This window comes from Passer domesticus, chromosome 10 (assembly GCF_036417665.1).
Source record: "Passer domesticus isolate bPasDom1 chromosome 10, bPasDom1.hap1, whole genome shotgun sequence".
NCBI classification, from domain to species: Eukaryota; Metazoa; Chordata; class Aves; order Passeriformes; family Passeridae; genus Passer; species Passer domesticus.
Window position 1 is genome coordinate 34,322,221 of NC_087483.1, and position 17,280 is coordinate 34,339,500.

A 17,280-nucleotide genomic window follows, 5' to 3' on the forward strand; every position below is an offset into this window, starting at 1 on the left:
AGCTCAGCAATCTGTCTCACACACAGGTGAACACCTCAAGTCAGCAAGAACTCCACTTATGGACGATTTATTTGTGGATTTGCATCAGCAGAACAGAACTGAAGCTGCACCTAAGAGTCAGTAGCCAACCCAGCAGATTTTGCTGCAATGACATCAGTGGAAAACAAAATGTAGATTTAGAAAATATCATTTTAGAGCTGCAGCATACAAAAAAAAAGGACCTCAAAAGGTCTGAACTCTCCCCTTAATGCCTCTGGAGAGGTTGCCTGCAGCTTTGCTACCATTTATGTTGCCAGTTTACACCAGCACACCATAATGCACAGTTTCACACAACACTGTTAACAAAACCCAAAACTATCTCAAAACCTAGCTTCAGAAAGCTCAAGCAGTCAAATTAAAGCTGCTCTGCCCAATGAACAATACTGATATAATATATACAAGGCAAACACTGATGGATGAGGACCTTTGCAGTTTTGGACAGTCTGATGCCTATGATACCTGGGAAAGCAGTGGATCCTGGTAAACACTATCCACAGAGACTGGTGGAGCAAACCTCTGTATTGTTCAGTTATTCTTTGGCACAGTCCAACATGGTTCAGCTTACTGCACATTCCATCCCAAGGCATTCTGCTCTCTTCAAATCTAGTAGTTCTTATCCTACCAGAAATGCCTTTCAGTTTTGAGTATTTGTGATTATTTGTGATTATGTATTTTTAAAATATTCTATTAACAATTACACATTGCCATTCTGGACTCTGCAGCAATAAAACACTGAAATGGAAGGTAAATACACTGATCAGCTACCTCAAATGAGCCTCTTGCTTTGTAATTACTTTAGAAATATTATTTGCAACATTTCAGGTTAAATACTGAGGATCATTATTATCAACTTTCAAGTAAATAAGAGCATACTTAAATAGCCTATTGTCAATTGATGTTATCTAAATATTCATAAATATGAGCAAAGGCCTGTGTGGACCACCAGACTCAAGAAGCAATACCCAGTAGTTTAAAGTCTAGATGGCAATCAATTAAACGTGGTTCAATTCAGCAGCACTGAATGACATCTTTTAGCTCTGAAGCAGGAGGATTAGAGATTTCCCAGAGGCCCATCTCAATCCAAATTATTCTGTAAATCTTGAACACAGAGAAATTAAACAAAAGTACTCTTACATTGAAATTGAGGTGTAACACACCAAGAAGATTTAAACTCTAAATAAAAAAGAATACACATTAACCACCTATGACCATGACCATACATAAAGAGAGCAGGGCTACTTTCTTGTTTGGTGCTTGAAGGGAACGGTGATTCCCAGACAAGGAATTATTCAAAAGTGTTCCTTTTCATTATGCAATGAGTATGAGGTACTATTCATTTGGCACACGTGCTATAATAATGAGTTCCCTCATGGTTTTCTTGTGCTTGCTATGGACATTTATGAAGGAGTTGTGCACTGAACAGTAAGAGAACAAAAACATTATCATTCCATTCAGATATGGGGAACTGAGGCACAATGAATTTTCTGCCTAATTTTGAGACAGATGCAGTCCAATTTTTATTTTATTTTATTCATACATTCAGATCTTGGGTTCTGCTGATTTCAGCTGCAACTGTGATCCTGCAACAGTTTTGCAAAATCAGAGCCAACTATTCCAAAAACAGTCCTCCAAGAAAAAGAGGAACACAGTTAGTGATCACTGGGGAAAACCAGTTTGAATAATGTAAGACTATTACCACAAAGGAAGTCAGAACCAGGGTCAGAAACCAGCTCCTTTATACAGCATCCTGCAGTTCTGCCCAGCAGATCTCTTGCTTTCTGATACATCAACATACAATGAAAGTAACCAACCTTCTCAGTGCAAAATGGGCTCTTTGGGAAACTAATTTGAAAATACCTAAACATTAACCAAGACCTCAAAGATCTCCAGCCTCCTTGAAAACTCTGGAATTCACAACTGAAAACAAAAAGGAAAAAAAAAATCCACAGCAAAAAGCTCCAAAGCAGGCTGTCAAATACAAGATTGGCAGCTTAACACACACAAAGGAACAGCATTTCTCCTACCCAGCTTCAGCCTGCCCTCCCATCCCATTTCAGCATTAAACACAGAGGAGAGAAAATCTGAAAAGGTACAAGCCTTGAAAGCAGAGTAAGAAGAAAGTTGTCTGGCAGCATTGCCAGGGGACAGCGATCCCCTACAAGAATTCACCAGTGCTGGCAGGTGATCAGAGGGCACGTCAAGGCAAGGCCTGTAAGTAAACAGGGGTCACTGCACTTTGCCTTAATTTTCACAGTACGATGAGTACAGCACAGGAACCTGCCCAGGATAAAGTAACAGCAGCAGCTGCTGCTTTCTGCTTCTGCATTAAGCAATGTGATCAGGTCAGGCACATGCAGTTTGTTTTCCATCATCTCTCTGGGGAGAGAATGCGTGAGGCACAGCAGGATGTTAATGTTGTACTACAGTTAATTAACTGTCTGCTACATAATTGCATTAGAAAAGGTGAAGTTGAAAAATATTCTTTGCACTTAGCGAAGGATAGACATTTGTAACAGTCATTAACCCCTGCAGAAATCTATTTCACGGACAGCAGAAATTATTTGTCATTTAGACACTACACAAAAAATGGTGCTTCTTCATTTTAGTTGAATTTGAACTCAAAGTGAACATCCACTATGAACATAAGTACACTGGATGCCAGAACCAACTCCCACATGTGACACCCTGTCTGTCCAGCATGGAGAAGCTCTGAGAAGCAAGAGGGGGACAGTGCTCTTGACAGTCACTCACCGAGGAGCCACAGGGCTGGAGAAGGAAACCCAGACCTTGTCACCTGGCTCAGGAACTGGGCTCACATTCCCTGCTAGAACATCAGCCAACATGAAGCTCCTGCTTAAATTACCCAAACTTGTCTCCCCAACTGTATCCACCCCTCACATCAAGATTTACTTCTCTTAATTTATGACACATCTGCTCCAACGCCAATTATCCAAGTTTAAATACATGTGTGAACACGAAGGGCTCACCTGCCTTTTGAGAAGTGCCTGGGGCTTGAGCAACTGTAAAATCAATTTGGTAAAAGATGACCTTAATATTTTAATAACATAGAATGCATCCTGAGATGGATGTAACTGGCTGATCATTTTAAATACGAGCTTCTTGTCTATTCTAATGAGCAAATTATGTGAAGTGCAGAATTTCTAAATTAGTGTTAGAAGCACGATATACTCTTTAAGCAAAGAGTCAAATGAGGATAAAGAAATTCAGGCACCAGGTTTTTCAGCCAGTTCCCTCCAGCATATCAAACGTGACAGCACTCCTAATCTGAGTTTTAGTAATAATAAGGAACACGCAAAATTGCAGAAAAAAACAATCTGAATTTCAAAGCAACCACTTGAGAAAATCATCTCTTCAGCAATCCAAATCACACCTCAAAAGACCAGCAACAAGTCACAAAGTGAGCAGCATGGACTTTCTGAAGGTCCCACAGTGCTGAGGGATCTCCACACATCACCAGAAACAGAAGCAAGGAAGGTCAGGACTCACTCTGACACAGGCTTGGCATCAGAGCCACCAGCCCAGCCAAAAGGTGCCAGGACAAACATCATCTCCTTTGGGAGCTGGCACCTCAATGTGACAATGCCAGCAGGTTCTTCCAATGGTGGGACACTGAGGAAGTGAGCTGCAAGAGCAGGGGAAAATCAAAACAGGAGCAGGCCTTGCCAACCTCCCATCTGGGAGTGACACCACAAAATTACAGCCTCTGTCCTCTGCAGCTGTGCACCACAAAGAAGGGAGTTACAGTTATTGATTCCAGCAAATATACACAAATTCCACCTAAAATCACAAAGAATTTTGTTTTAAGCAATGCAAAAAGAAAAACCAGAACAAGGGAGATGGGTAATAAAAAGGAAGCACCAGGGGTACCAGTGTTAGACAGAACTGTCCTAAGGATGACAGGAGTAACATTTTCATGAAGGTTTGGGACATTTCTTCCACTTAGCAATCAACAGGGAGCTCAGCTTAAATTCTGGCCTGCTCTCAGGAGCCAGTTGATTAGGTCAGCACACACCACCCTTACTGCAGCCTAAGCAAGGATTTGATTCCCAGACAAGAAGAGAGGACCAGCAAGGGAGAGGTTTGCAAATGTTGTTGAACACTGAGCTGCCATCACCTCCTGTATCTGCTTCTACCGAGATGGTTTCAGTTTTAAAGACCAAACAGATGAAATTTATCCTCCCAAGATCAAACACTTCTTGGACTGTGACAAGGAACACAGAGAAACTAGGAACACTCAGTACATCTTTTTGCAACTAAGACTGACATTGGGACACCCCCAATACAAGGACCAGTATTGTATCAGTTTCAAGACACTTCCCTTTACTACTAATAATTGGATCACTTTTGCAAGACAGCACAAATGAAAAGCAGACGCTTCCACAGCCTAGCTCAGTTTCACATGCTTTGCTTCTACATGTTTGAAGTGCAAAGCCTTGTTAGTCACCCTCAACAGCAACTGGGATCAAACTTAGAAATGAGCACTGCCTTTAAAACACATTTCCTACTGGATGATTTTATTAAAAAGTGATCATGATCATCTCAAAATGCAAAATTAAAATAAATTCACTTGTTTCAGTTACCAGTTCTTCTCCTACATTGTCACATGCTGGCCTGCTCAAACACAGAAGACTGAATCAAGGTCAGTAACTGTTTACTCCCCATTCTTAGTATTTATGAGAACACTTGCATAGTATCAACTGAAAAAGCCCTAAAACCCACAAAAGAAGACTGGCAACCATTTCACTTGTTTAAAATTTGTTATCCATTTGCATTCAATACCGAAAAACATTTAGTGTTACCCTTTGGCAAAACTGTCTGCTCTTCTTCTCAGCCTCCTACTCCTAAAGCCACATGGAGTAATTCTTCAAGACAATCTGTCTTAAATTAATAAACTAATTAATGACAAGCAGAAACCACCCAGTATGAGGAACCATCTTACTGGCCATTGTCACACCTAGCAAGAAAAAAAAAAAAAAGAAAAAAAATACTATCACTTTAGGAAATTTACTCCTTGAAGCTACTTTCATCCAAATGGTTTTCTATACTAACTGACAATTGTGAGTAACCCTGCAGCACTCAGGCAAACTCTCAGGAACAACTAAAAAAAGGCAACTCACTTCCTTAAACAAAGAGCAAAAGACACAATCTGCAGTATTTTATAACTATACATGGCTAAATCCATAGTGAACAGATGCTAAAACAATTTGAGAATTAAGGAACAAAAACACTTTCTAAAAAATACAAGCAGAAGTGAAAAAGCAAATAGGTTTTGAAATATAACTTGTAAGCTTCAAAATCAGCAATCATTTGGGAAATTCATTAACACTTTATCTGTATTTCTAATGGCAGGGAAGAAATGCTGGGAATACTTTCAATAGCAGAATTGATCTACATATCTGAGAGCAGAACCACTAAGAAACGCATAAGAGGACAGCACATGATCATGTCTCCAACTGAGAAAGACAATCTTGTTCTCTAGTCAACTACAGTGCTTTGAACATTTAATTTTGCAGATAAATAAGAACCAGTGATTGCCACTCCCTTCTCTCAAAATTATCTGAAAGCCCCTCAAGCCAGGCTGACAGGACTTGTTACACTTCTCTGGCACATATTCTGATCAGTGCTCCATTCAGCTCACAGACGGATTCTGCATTCTGGTTGTGAAGTTTTTATGCTATTTGAATGACTACAAATCACATGTCACAGAAGTACCAGCCCAACCTGCCTCCTTTCTCTCACTGCCTGAAAGCATTCTTGCTCATTTAACCCAGAGCAAGGCAAAAACCAAATGAAGATGGTCATAAGGTAAGGCAGAACTGCTGAGTGCAAGTAATTCTGTGGGTGAGGCTGTACTTCACAGCTTGGTTACTGCAGAAAATAAAAAAAATATCACCTTAAACTACTTTATCAAGTAATCTTATAATAATCTGAAGTTATTAGAAGTCTTACCTCCTCCTGGTAATTGCTTCTCTAAATGAAGACAGAGTTAAAGAACTTAGTGTGCAGTGCAGCCTCTGAGGGTCTCTTTATCTACTGAAATGCAAGTTTACACTCAGGCTGTTTCTGCCTCAGTCAAGAAAATGAAACCAATGGTTGGCTGTTCTCAGACACACTCTGACCTGATAGTATATTCACAAGAAAACAAGATCACTTCCTGTCAGATGGCTACAAGAGCAGCTTCTCAAGAACTTCTACTAAGTAAATTTTAAAAAATCATCTTCCTGCCCTCAGAAAAAAACAATCCCTTACAAATTTCAGATGGGCCACTGCTGGCTGCCTAAACCCATCAATCCACAGGCTACAAGCATGAAGTTTGACAGGAGATTCAGCTCCATCTCCACATCATCTGACGTGTCTGGCAGTCTCTGGCTGTCACTTCTCCACTATGATAAATATCTGATCTAACTCCATCAGAGCTACTTAAAAATCTCCCTATTATTCCCCTATAGAAATACAAAGTCAGACTTCCTGATTCATTTTTTATTTTCTAGATACTCAATTTATGCCAAGTATGTGTGACCTTGCACCTGTTTGAGAAATCCAGTTTTCATTATTTCAGGTTCCAGCAGTCTTGGAGGTTTAGTTTTTATCCATAGTCCTGACTCCCCACTTGTACCACTGGAGTACCAAGTACCTGTTGTCCCAATGTCTGAGAACTCTGCTATAGCTGTTTTGACCAGATGCTTCACCAAAGAGTGAACTAAACCTCAGCACCAGATGTGGCCTGTGGAGAGCAAGTACTTCAGGATCCTATGCCTGCCAATCTATGAGACCACTCATTGCTCAAACTTTTGCTATGAACATTAAATATCAAACTTTCACCAAAAGTTCCCAGAAAATCTGTTTCTGAAACCTGTATGTATCACTGATGTATCCTTGGGGAGTTTGTCTTTTGTCAAATACATTTTAGCACAGAAGTAATTCATAAAGTGAAAACTAAACTACAGCATCTCATTCAGGAGGGCTTTCTAGGCAGACAGGGGGGAAAGGTGATATTTTGAGGGTAATTAGATATAGAGACAAATGTAGGAGTAAATAATTGATCCTAAACACAGCAGAGATTAACAGCAAGGTATCTCAAGTGTCCACAATCACAGAATTAGTACACTAAATTTCTCCAAATTATCTAGAATGAAAAGATATATTGCACTAAAGATTTAGAGCAATTTAAACCAGATATTGACAGCTACAAGGAAAAAGAAGGACAGCTCCCACTTAAGAGCTGTCAAACCACCAAAATGGCTAAGACTCGGGGTCAGCTCAATTTTTGTCATACAAGCCACAGCACTGAAAGAAGAAACAAAGCAATTGGATGGCTAATTTTAAAAAGTGGAATTTCACTGTACAGCACTGACCAGTGACCACCATCACAAACACAGTATAGATAAAAATACATCCAGGCAAATCTTTTCCACTGCTTCCAATTCCACATAAAATATTTCCATTTTGTTTGCATAAACTAACTCCTGTGTCTCACAGTGAAACATGGATAGTGTGTGCTTGGATACACTAACAGCAAAATTCAGTTCTACTTGAAGCCAGAGTTTAAAAAGCAACTGGAAAACCAGTGCTTAAAACAGCCAATAGCTACATCTGACAATTAGCCTTCCCTACTTAACAGCCTGAAATATTCACCCTGAAATCACTTCTCTTTCCGGCACCAGTCCCCAGAAAAGTGAAACACCCATGACCCAGATTCTCAGCGATGACCGCGCCGCTCATTCCCAGGGAAAAGCAGCAGGGCGCTCGGTGCCTGCACATCCCGGGCCGGCCCCGCGGTCTCCCCGCGCAGCAAACAGCAAGCCAGTCCATCTGGGCCGGCAGACGACGGCTCTGGAGAGTCTCCATTTGAAGGAGAAGTGTGCAAACTTCACAGAACAGCAGCATTTTCAACAGCAACATGGCAGAACTCCAGCCAAGGAGGAGAGAGCCGGGAGCAGATTCGGAGATCTCCCGGGTGATGCTGTGGAGCCCGCTACCAGCGTGTGAGGGGGAATGTGTTCAAACAGAGAGCACAGCAGAAAAAAAACATATGGAAACCCTCAAGTCTCCCGAATACACAGACAAATAATTCAAACTAACGCTGCGAGCTCAGCTTCTCCGGCTTTCTCTGCTCCCTTCTGCTGACTGGCTGAACCTGAGTAATCACCCCGATTTACGCTAAGCAACGCCGTTCTTAAAACAAGTTCGATAAGACTGAAACTCCGTGCACACTCAAATTTGCTACCAGCAACTAACAGAAACCATCAACAAAAAAATTAATGACTGCCATTAAGTTCCTTAAAAAGATCTAAAACTCGGCACAAAGTTTGGGGTTTTTTGTGGAAAGGCTGGAAAGCGGCGAAGCGCCTCCAACAACTTCAAACAGGTCTCCACGTCCAGCGAGGGGAAAAGAGGATCTGAAAGGCAGGAGCACAGGCACACCACCCCCGGCAGCCTTGTGCTGATGGAGCACGGGAGCCGCCCGCGGGCCCCCCAGGGACGGTGGGCACAGGGACGGAGGGAGCCGTGTGCCCCGTGCCGCACCCCGCGGTTCCAGCCGGGGGGGTTCCGGCGCTGCTGCAGCCGGGGCAGCCACGCCGCCCACCCGCGCCGGGGCAGCCCCGGGCCCGCCGCCCCTCACGCCCACCTGTACTGCCAGCCCTTGTTGCCGCCGCGGCCGCCGCCGCTCCTGCTGCCGCCGCCGCTCTGCCCCGCCGCCGCCGGCAGCGGCTCCGTCTTGCCCTCGCCCTCCGGCCCCTTCATGGCCGCCGCCGGCTCCGCGCCCTGCATGGCGCCGCGGCTGCCGCCCCTCAGCGGCGCCCCCGGCCCCGGCGCACGGAGCGAGCCCGCCCCATGCGGGCTGCGATGGCGGCGGCCGCCGGCACCCCCACGCCCCGCTCGGCTGGGCCGGGCTGGCCGCGCTGGGCTGGCCGGGCTCCCGCACGGCCGCGCCGGGATGGGCGATCCCGCCCTCCCGCTCCCTCACCCGGCCCGGCCCCGCCGCCCCTTCCGGGTCAGCGCCGCCGCCATCTTTAGTGCGGGCAGCGCTCGGAAAGCTTGGGAAGCGGCTGAGGCGGAAAAGGGAGAGTTCCTCAGAGCGGTAATAACTGATCAGCTGCCAGCGCTCCGGGAGGGCTCCCGTTAACAGGTTACGGAGTAACAATAAAATAGTGCGGGTTAAGGGTCGAGGATTGCCGGTGATAGTGTCTGACCGCAAAAACCTGTTCAAAGCAATACAAGAATTCAAAGCAGCATACGAACAAGCTCTAATTCCTAACAAAAGTTAGGTCGAGATAGTCATATAGGTTCTAACCCTATGAGAAGGCAGGTTCACCCACAGACTGATCCCAGAAGCCACAACAGAGTCTTCCCTAACTTCTCTCCATTTCTTAACTTACACACTTCCATATTCTCCTCTTTATATTCCTACCTTATATAACTTTTACACTATTTCTTCACATTTAGGTGGAGCGCGAGTGACTTCAGTCATACATCTCAGTGAGGGGTGGTCATACCTTTGGGTGGGTATCACAATAGTACCAGCGATGGAGACGTTTCAGTCCAAGAAGAGTGATTTTACCACGGATGCTGATTCAACAGTGGCATATCTTCCTTTTTCTCTCTTGTTTTTCAGTTTCTGTGTAGATTATCAGCTAGAAAGTACCACCGAGTTCCCTCCTCTGCAAGGGTTTTGCCAGAGCCTGGCTGCAGTGTCTCCAGCCCCCTTCACCCTCATTCAGTCCTCCTTAGTTTGTGTGTGAAAGGTTGGGGATGCTCACCACATTCCATCCAGGGAGCAGCAACCATATTTTCCACTATAATTTCCATACAGTTATCTTCAACTGGAATCTTGCTTGAGACCACAGAGCAGAGTCAAACTCAGCACTTCATGCACTGACCAATGTCACAACACAGCCTTGAGAGGAAACTTATTTTTTCCCTCCTATTCTTCCTCCGGTTACTGCATTTTTCTGTCATGGAATACCAGTATATTTAACTGGGAGAGCTTGGTCTGGCTCTGTGAAATCTTTCAGGCCAGTCATGGCTTTTGGCCAATCACAGCCTCACTGACTGCAGCTGCATTATTTTTTGAAATCAGGAGCAGGGGATCATCATTCTGACATTAAATAATCTGCATATGAAGAAGAGGAAGGCAGAACCATGATTGTGGTTAGTGAGGCCAATCTTCATCTCATCCAAATTCCCTCCTCCGCTCTCACTATACACTTACATACTGTAAACAACTGTGTTGCAAAAGATGCTAAAAATTCCCTATGTGAGAATCATACACAGAAGCAAAAATTTAAAGGAGAACATTTTTCATACAAATAGTTTATTTACTTACAGCACCTCTCTGGCAGCAGCTTTTTACTCCATGAAAGCCGCCCTGGCCTTCCCACCCCCTACCAGCGTGTTTCAACTTTCCCAATGACATTCAAAACACATTTGCCTTGGGCCAGCAAGTGATGACGGCACACTAGGAGCACTGTGTCTTTAAAATATATTTATAAACTTTAATTTGGTTCTAAATTACCACATATCCCTCCCTCTCTGCCAAGCACACACAGTCTCTCTCCTCTAGCAGACCAGTGTGGACTGCCTGTTGCATCTGTGCCTAGAATCTCTCTTAGAGTGAGAGGAGACATAAAATTCACCACTTCTACTTTTTTAGGAGCATATTTGTCACTGCAGGCAAAAAAAAAAAAGGGGTTTTTCCCTGCATTTTTCTTGGGAACCTATAGGTAAGCAGACCAGCAGAGTAACATTGTCTACAAAGAAAATTTTGGCCAGAACTGCAAGAGCAAGAGGAGCCTCTTGCTCTCCAAACACATTACTTCCTGCTCTGCCAATCCCTTTAATTGAAGATATATAATTGCATGGTATCATAATGTATGCCTATAACCCTGAAATTTTCCTGGGAAAATTTGAAACAAAAGCAAATCTGTGTTTTATTTCGCCCCTGCTCAGGGACAACCAGTCCCAGCAGAGACAGAGCTTCACCTGTGCCTGGCCTTTGCAACCATCACAGGTGGTCAGTACAATGTTCCAACACCCCAGACAGGCCAGCAATCCTTAATGTGTATTTCTGCAGCCCCTCAGTATTTGGTCCCTGAGCATGGTAAACTCAGGTTTGCTCCCCCTGTGCCTTTGCTTTTTTATCCTCAGAAAGGTGCTGCATGTGCAGTACCAGCGGCTCTCGTAAGATGGCATTGACAAAATGCTGAATAGCACAGAGAGGCTGACAGCTAACCCACGTCTGCTGAGGGCTTACACAGTGCAATCTGCCTTTTCTCTTTAGCTCAGGATGTTACTAATTATAACTTGTGCTCAGTTCACTGCTCTGTCTCCTTCTCCTGCTACAATTCAGTGGCTCAAAATGACCCTGGCCCTTGGGAGAGCAGCAAGGTGAGTCCTGGGGCTCCACAGCTGTGCCCTGCCTGCCTGGGATTCCTGGGTCTGGAGGAGGAGATGAGGAAGAGCTGCAGATCTGGAGGAGGAGCACGTGAATAGGATAGCAAATGTTTATTGACATTTGTCAAATCTAATCCTTGTAAGCTCAAATATGGTTACTAGCCGAAGTAGGTTGTAGCTCAAGCAAAATTCCCACCACTAAACATTCTGTTCATTTCAGGAAACTGCCCAGGATCTGATCAACACTAAAACAGCTCTTGTTTATTTCTTTCAAAGTTTATAGTCTGGCTATGTATGGAATCATAGAATGGCCTGGGTTAGAAGCAACCTTAAAGATATCTTATTCCACCCCTCTGCCATGGGCAGGGACACTTTCCATTAGATCAGGTTATTCCAACCTGACCTTGGACACTTTCAGGGATGGGGCATCCACAGCTTCTCCTGGCATCCTGTGCCAGTTCCTCACTACTCTCTCAGTCAAGAACTTATTTCTAATATCGAATTTAAACCTATTCTCTTTCAGTTTAAAGCCACTTAACATGTTTATCATTTCTTCAGATGAGTAGTATGTCTTCAGAGCAGCAAGATTCAAAGAGTAAAAGCTCTGAATTTCAGCATAGTTTTCATCACCTGCAAGTTTAAAATAAATGTGCATTTTAAAAATAAAAAAATATACATAAAATGATGCAAGTTTTTTTTATCATTCCCTTGTTGGTCTAATTCAGGATTTTTTTCCTGAGTTAGTATCTTAGGATGAGACCAATTTTAACAGTCTTAAATCTGGATCTGCCTCTGGTAGCTGGGCCACGGAAGACAAAACCATTACTGCTCCTGTCTGCTAAGGGAACTACATCCTCTACAGGCATCCGGGGGAATGGCATCAGTCCCGGGAAAGGAATGCCACAAGTGCAGCCTGCCTTTACTGCATGAGAAGTGCAACTTTTCATAATCATTGCTGAACTGGAGGAGCTGCCAGGCAATGAGAAAATTACAGGAAAACAACGTCACTGATGGAGCTTCATATCTGCACTTTTTAATGGTACAATTGTTCTTGAGGTTAAATTCTTTCTCAAGGCAACAGATACTGTATTACTAGACTGGGAAACAATGTTTCTGGTCTCTTCTGGATAATAAACACGAAAGAACTTCCTATTCTTGCTAAGTATAAACGATACCTACCTCCTAAAACTGTAGATTCCATGACACAAAAACAAGGAAGAAAATTTAGGGAAAAAGGCTGTTTAGCCTTTCTCCTTCAACATGGCTGAGCACATGGCTGTATTCTCCTGACTGTGGGTGAAAATAGCCAGTAAGGCCAGATAAATGTAACAGAAACTATTTTACCCACTGGAGTACTTCACACTGTGAATATATTCTGACATAATGTCTTAATTTTGGGGCTTTAGAGGCATGACTGAGTCCCTGCGTCTCTGGTTTTGCTATTTAACATGTATGGTTCCTGCTTTGAACATGAGATCTTCTGTAGTCTTAAGGAGTCAAAATATTTTTTCAATCACTGTCAGTCATCCCCAAATTTCCTTGCCCTTCTCTATCAGTCCCTATGTGTCATATCCTGCTGTAATTCAGGTCCAGCTGAAAGCAGCACACTCACACATGTCAGCAGCTTACATTGCTTACAAAGTTTCTATCCCTGCCCACAGCCCACTCACGTTCTTCACACTCACATTTGGCTCCATTTTGAGCAGCACACAGTGTGACTTTGCACTGAGTCATGCTCCAGGGTCCAGCATTACCTCAACCCTACACAATCCTGACGTGGAAATGGAAACGGGGGCAGCAGCCAAGGCTCAGTGTGGCTGGAAGCTGGGAGTGTAATCCAGTAGCTTCCCCTCTGAGAGACACCCTCTAAGGAAAGGACTGTGCCCTGAGAACTCAGGGAAGAGCAGGACTGAAGGACCTCGCATCTGCCTCCAGAGAGGCTTCTTTGGAGTTGCTGCCTGTCTAATTTGTCTTTAATTCTTCTGTATGCAGATCATCTTGGAGCTGTCATCCTCATCACGCAGCCGTGGAGCTGCAGAAGTGTCAGAATGAGCACTGCTCTGCAGCCACCACACAAGAGCAATGCCCGCGCCACCCCATCCTGCTCCACACTGGCAAACTGCAGTCAGCATGCTCGCTTTGCCTTTTATATTTCAGACTCCAACAGCTGCTGGTTCTGCCCACCACCCAGCCCCACCACCTGGGACCCTCAAAGCACTTACACTGTCCTGGAGGACTTCCAACTCCCCACACAGACTAAAGCTTGTCCTAGAGATGCAGCTCAGCAGCAGCAGCAGGAGATAACTGTGTTACAATCAGAGTTTGAGACATTTCCACAGCCACACCATTGATGAGCCCCATGTTTCAATCCCTTTTCCTGCCCTTGCATCACTTCCCAGCATGCGTGGCTTTCCATGTGATGGAGCTGCTGCTGACAGCTGGATGTGTGTGCTGGGTCTTTTCCAAGTGCCAACCCTCTGCTTACTCAAGCCACACAGGGATGCCTCTGTGCCCTTTTCTCTCCAACTCATGAGCAGGAAGGGAGCTCAGGGTGTTGCCTCTTGCCTCACAGGCACTGTGGCTGCGTGCAGGCTGTTCTAGCACAAAGGGCAGCAGCTGGACCCTGTCACCTCTGTCTGGTACTTCTGCTCCATGGGAGGGTTTGTTTTCTGCCTTGCCTCAACAATTCCCAGCTGACTCGTCTCCCTGAGCTCAAGGAGATCTTTTCTGCCACATCATTCGCCCCAATAGAGTAAAGCAGGAACTTCCTCCAGATACTCCCCTACTCAAGCTCTTTGTGTGGGAATTATGGAATTCAAAAATATACATTTGTCTGCCTAGGGCCCGGTTTCTTCAAGAAATGTCACCACATGTGAGTCTATCAGAGAGGAATCAGCCCTGCAGCTCTGTGGGAACACCCAAGAGGTTCTGTGCAAGGGGGAGAGTTTGCAGGTTCTGAATGAGCCAGGCTGGGTCACCTCCATGGACTTGCTGCTGGGAGAGAAGTCCAAGGAATGCACATGCCCTTATCACCCCCTGGGTCTGGGTGTGCTCAGCAGGCACAGGGGGGCACATGCTGTGGTTCTGGTTGAGGGGGTTCCCAGCTCTTTCATCCATCTCATGGCCATCTCCAGCCTTTCCCTAGAGATTTTTTCTGCCCTGCACCATGGCACAACATGGCACTGCAGCCTTCAGTTGTTCTGCAGCTCATTGTTAGGACTCCTTTCCTCTGTGATTCTCTACATCCTGAAAAAGAACTGTGTTTTTATTAATGTGTCATCTAACCTTAAGAGCTGCTGAGTAAGTTCAGCTCTTCAGTCATCAGCCCTCTCCCACAGATGCTTTTCTGTGCCATGCTTTACTCCTACACACTTTTCCTGCATGGTTTCTATGGCAACATGTGTCTCTCTCCATCTGCTGTAGATCTCCATTATCATGTTTAGGTGCTTGTTATCCCAGTCTCAAGTGCCATTTCCAGGTGTATCAGGTTAACAAGTTCAGTTTGGAAACCAAGCCAAAGCACTTGGTAATTTTTGTAGGCAAACCTACATAGTCAATAATTTGACGGCTCTGTTTCCATTTAAGCTCTGTTTGAGGGATACTGATACCGAGCTGTTCTCATCACCAGATCTCCTACCTGCATGCTCTAGCTGATTCTGATTTACTTCTTAATTTCCAGATTATATCCTTCCTTTTTGTTGCAGCCTGTGCTGCCTACAGAGTGGGTGTATTTGGATTCTGGAAAGTCTTTGTTTGTCTGTTGCCTGGGGTTTGATATCTGTTTTATGGAAAATTAAGTTACCAATACTGTTTCTCTTCTGTCAAATGCATTTTTCAGTTCTGCTATAGTCCTATTTCTTGCCCTGAAAACTTTTTCTGTTGGATTACAGAAAGCCCTTAAGAGTACAGATGGTTTACAATTGACCTCTCAGTCTGTTCTGCTTGAATTCCTTAAATTGCTTGGAATTATGTAGATTTCTATACAGCTAAACTCCAGTCTCATTTTCTGCTGAGAGCCTTGTTGGAGAACTAACTTCAGTGTGAAAAAAGTTCTTCCTATATAATCTGATGAGAACCTGCAGCAGAAAATTCAACTAAATGAAATTAGTGGAGTTAAAGCTTCTCTGTTGATTCGCTTTCTACATCCCATGAGTGAGTAAGGAGTTTTACAGCTTCCACATGCAAGAAGTCCATGTGGAAGCTGTAAAACTGTAGGCAATTTGGGCTGTCAGCTTTTAGGGATGCAAGCTGACATTGTTTATTTGTACCTAATATCTTGTAAGAGTCTTTTTGAGATATTATATGCTACCTCAGTATAAATGCCTACAATTTACTACCTAGAATTAAAAGTAATTAAGCGTATAAATTTAGTGTTTATATATGCATTTAAAACCATGAAAATCTTCTGTTTAGGGTGTAATTCAGGGAGAGGAATTTTCCAGAATAAAATGAAGAGGCCAGGATATCCCAATAATTCCGACTGCCAATAATAATGCTCAACAACAACAACAACAACAACAACAACAACAACAATAATAATAATAATAATAATAATAATAATAATGCCCAGTAATTCTGCCAGTGCAGTCCACCAGGCTGTCTAGGGTAAGGTGAAGGTCAGGCACTGCACTTGCATTTTGGGTAGAGCTGGAGTGGTAGGTTTTTAATGGCCTGCAGACCTCAGCCAGGGGAAGGTTTCTCTGGACACTCACAACAGGTGGGCTCCTCTCACACACCAAGGCTGACATTGGGAACCCTTGTTCTAAACTCCAGACCTACCCCAAAAAACTCTACCTATAGATTCACAGGTGAAAAAACTGAATGTGTGAGTTCTGCTGACATCAGCCCACAAGGCTTGGAAAAATATAAAAGCATACCTCAGTTTTCAGCTCCTCTTTCCCTAAACTCTAAAGCCTGCATTCCTTAAGATGCTGAAGAGCCACCCTATCTCATCATCACCCCAGGGAGTGCAAAATTCATATTCTGCTTTGCTTTCAAGTAGTCACAAGATGGAAGAGGTCCTTGAATCTTACTTCTCTCCAAAGAGATCAGACAAAATAAGGCTGAATATTTCCAGTAGCTCAAGATACCTGCATAGGATGTGAACTGTGATGCAGACAGTGCAGGACATCTCAGGAATATGCAGAAAGCCTAGTGAAAAAAATGAGAAGGGAGTGATAATGCAGAGAGAACTGTCATTCAAACATCCAAAATTAAAGGTATGACTCAAAATCAAAACAAACCAGACCTGCACAGGGAAGGAAAACAAGGACATAAAAAGGGTTTACTGCAAAGGAAATGAAGGAAAGCACTGACGACAACAGCAGCAGGGCAGATATCTAAAAGCTAAAGGAAGATATTGCTTCAGACTCCATAAAGAAAAAAATGTAACTAACCCCAGAGAGCAGAGGCAGCACGCTAAAGAGGCTAAAGGGCACAGACATGGAAATTATTATGTAACACAGCCACAAAACTTGAGGAACCCTTCACTTCTGAATACTGATTAATCTCTATCAATGACATCTTTGGGCTTTTTAGAGCAAATGTTAGCCATGAGGAACGAAAGACATGAGGAACAAAATGAATGGAAGCAAAAAATGGGTTAAAATATAGATTAGGCACATTAGACGTAGACCAGCTCAATGTCTTTCTTTGATAAGATAATGGCATATCAGAACAAAGGAAAAATAATAAATCTTATCAACCTAGACTTTGGTAAAGCATTTGATTTGGTATTACCTAGATAATTATTACTTGAACTTGAGAAGATGAGGATTAACGTAAATACTATAAAATGATGAAGGAACAGAACTGGGAGTGAAAACT

At 43.7% G+C, this 17,280-nt stretch overlaps 1 protein-coding gene across 3 annotated transcripts in view; it reads right to left on the reverse strand.

Moving 5' to 3' along the window:
• OSBPL11 (oxysterol binding protein like 11) overlaps positions 1-13,875 on the reverse strand; it is a 43,181-nt gene extending 29,306 nt beyond the window's left edge. Inside the window, exon 1 of one of the 3 annotated variants that reach the window (XM_064435095.1) lies at positions 13,677-13,875. Coding sequence is in view for 1 of the 3 variants with exons in the window: in XM_064435097.1 (XP_064291167.1) it covers positions 8,690-8,832 (143 nt within the window). In the remaining 2 variants the exon portion in view is untranslated. Of the gene's footprint in view, positions 1-8,689; positions 8,988-9,557; positions 10,074-13,676 lie in introns of those variants that run through there. The other 2 variants (XM_064435094.1, XM_064435097.1) reach the window with 2 other exon arrangements.
• Positions 13,876-17,280: the final 3,405 nt, after the last annotated feature.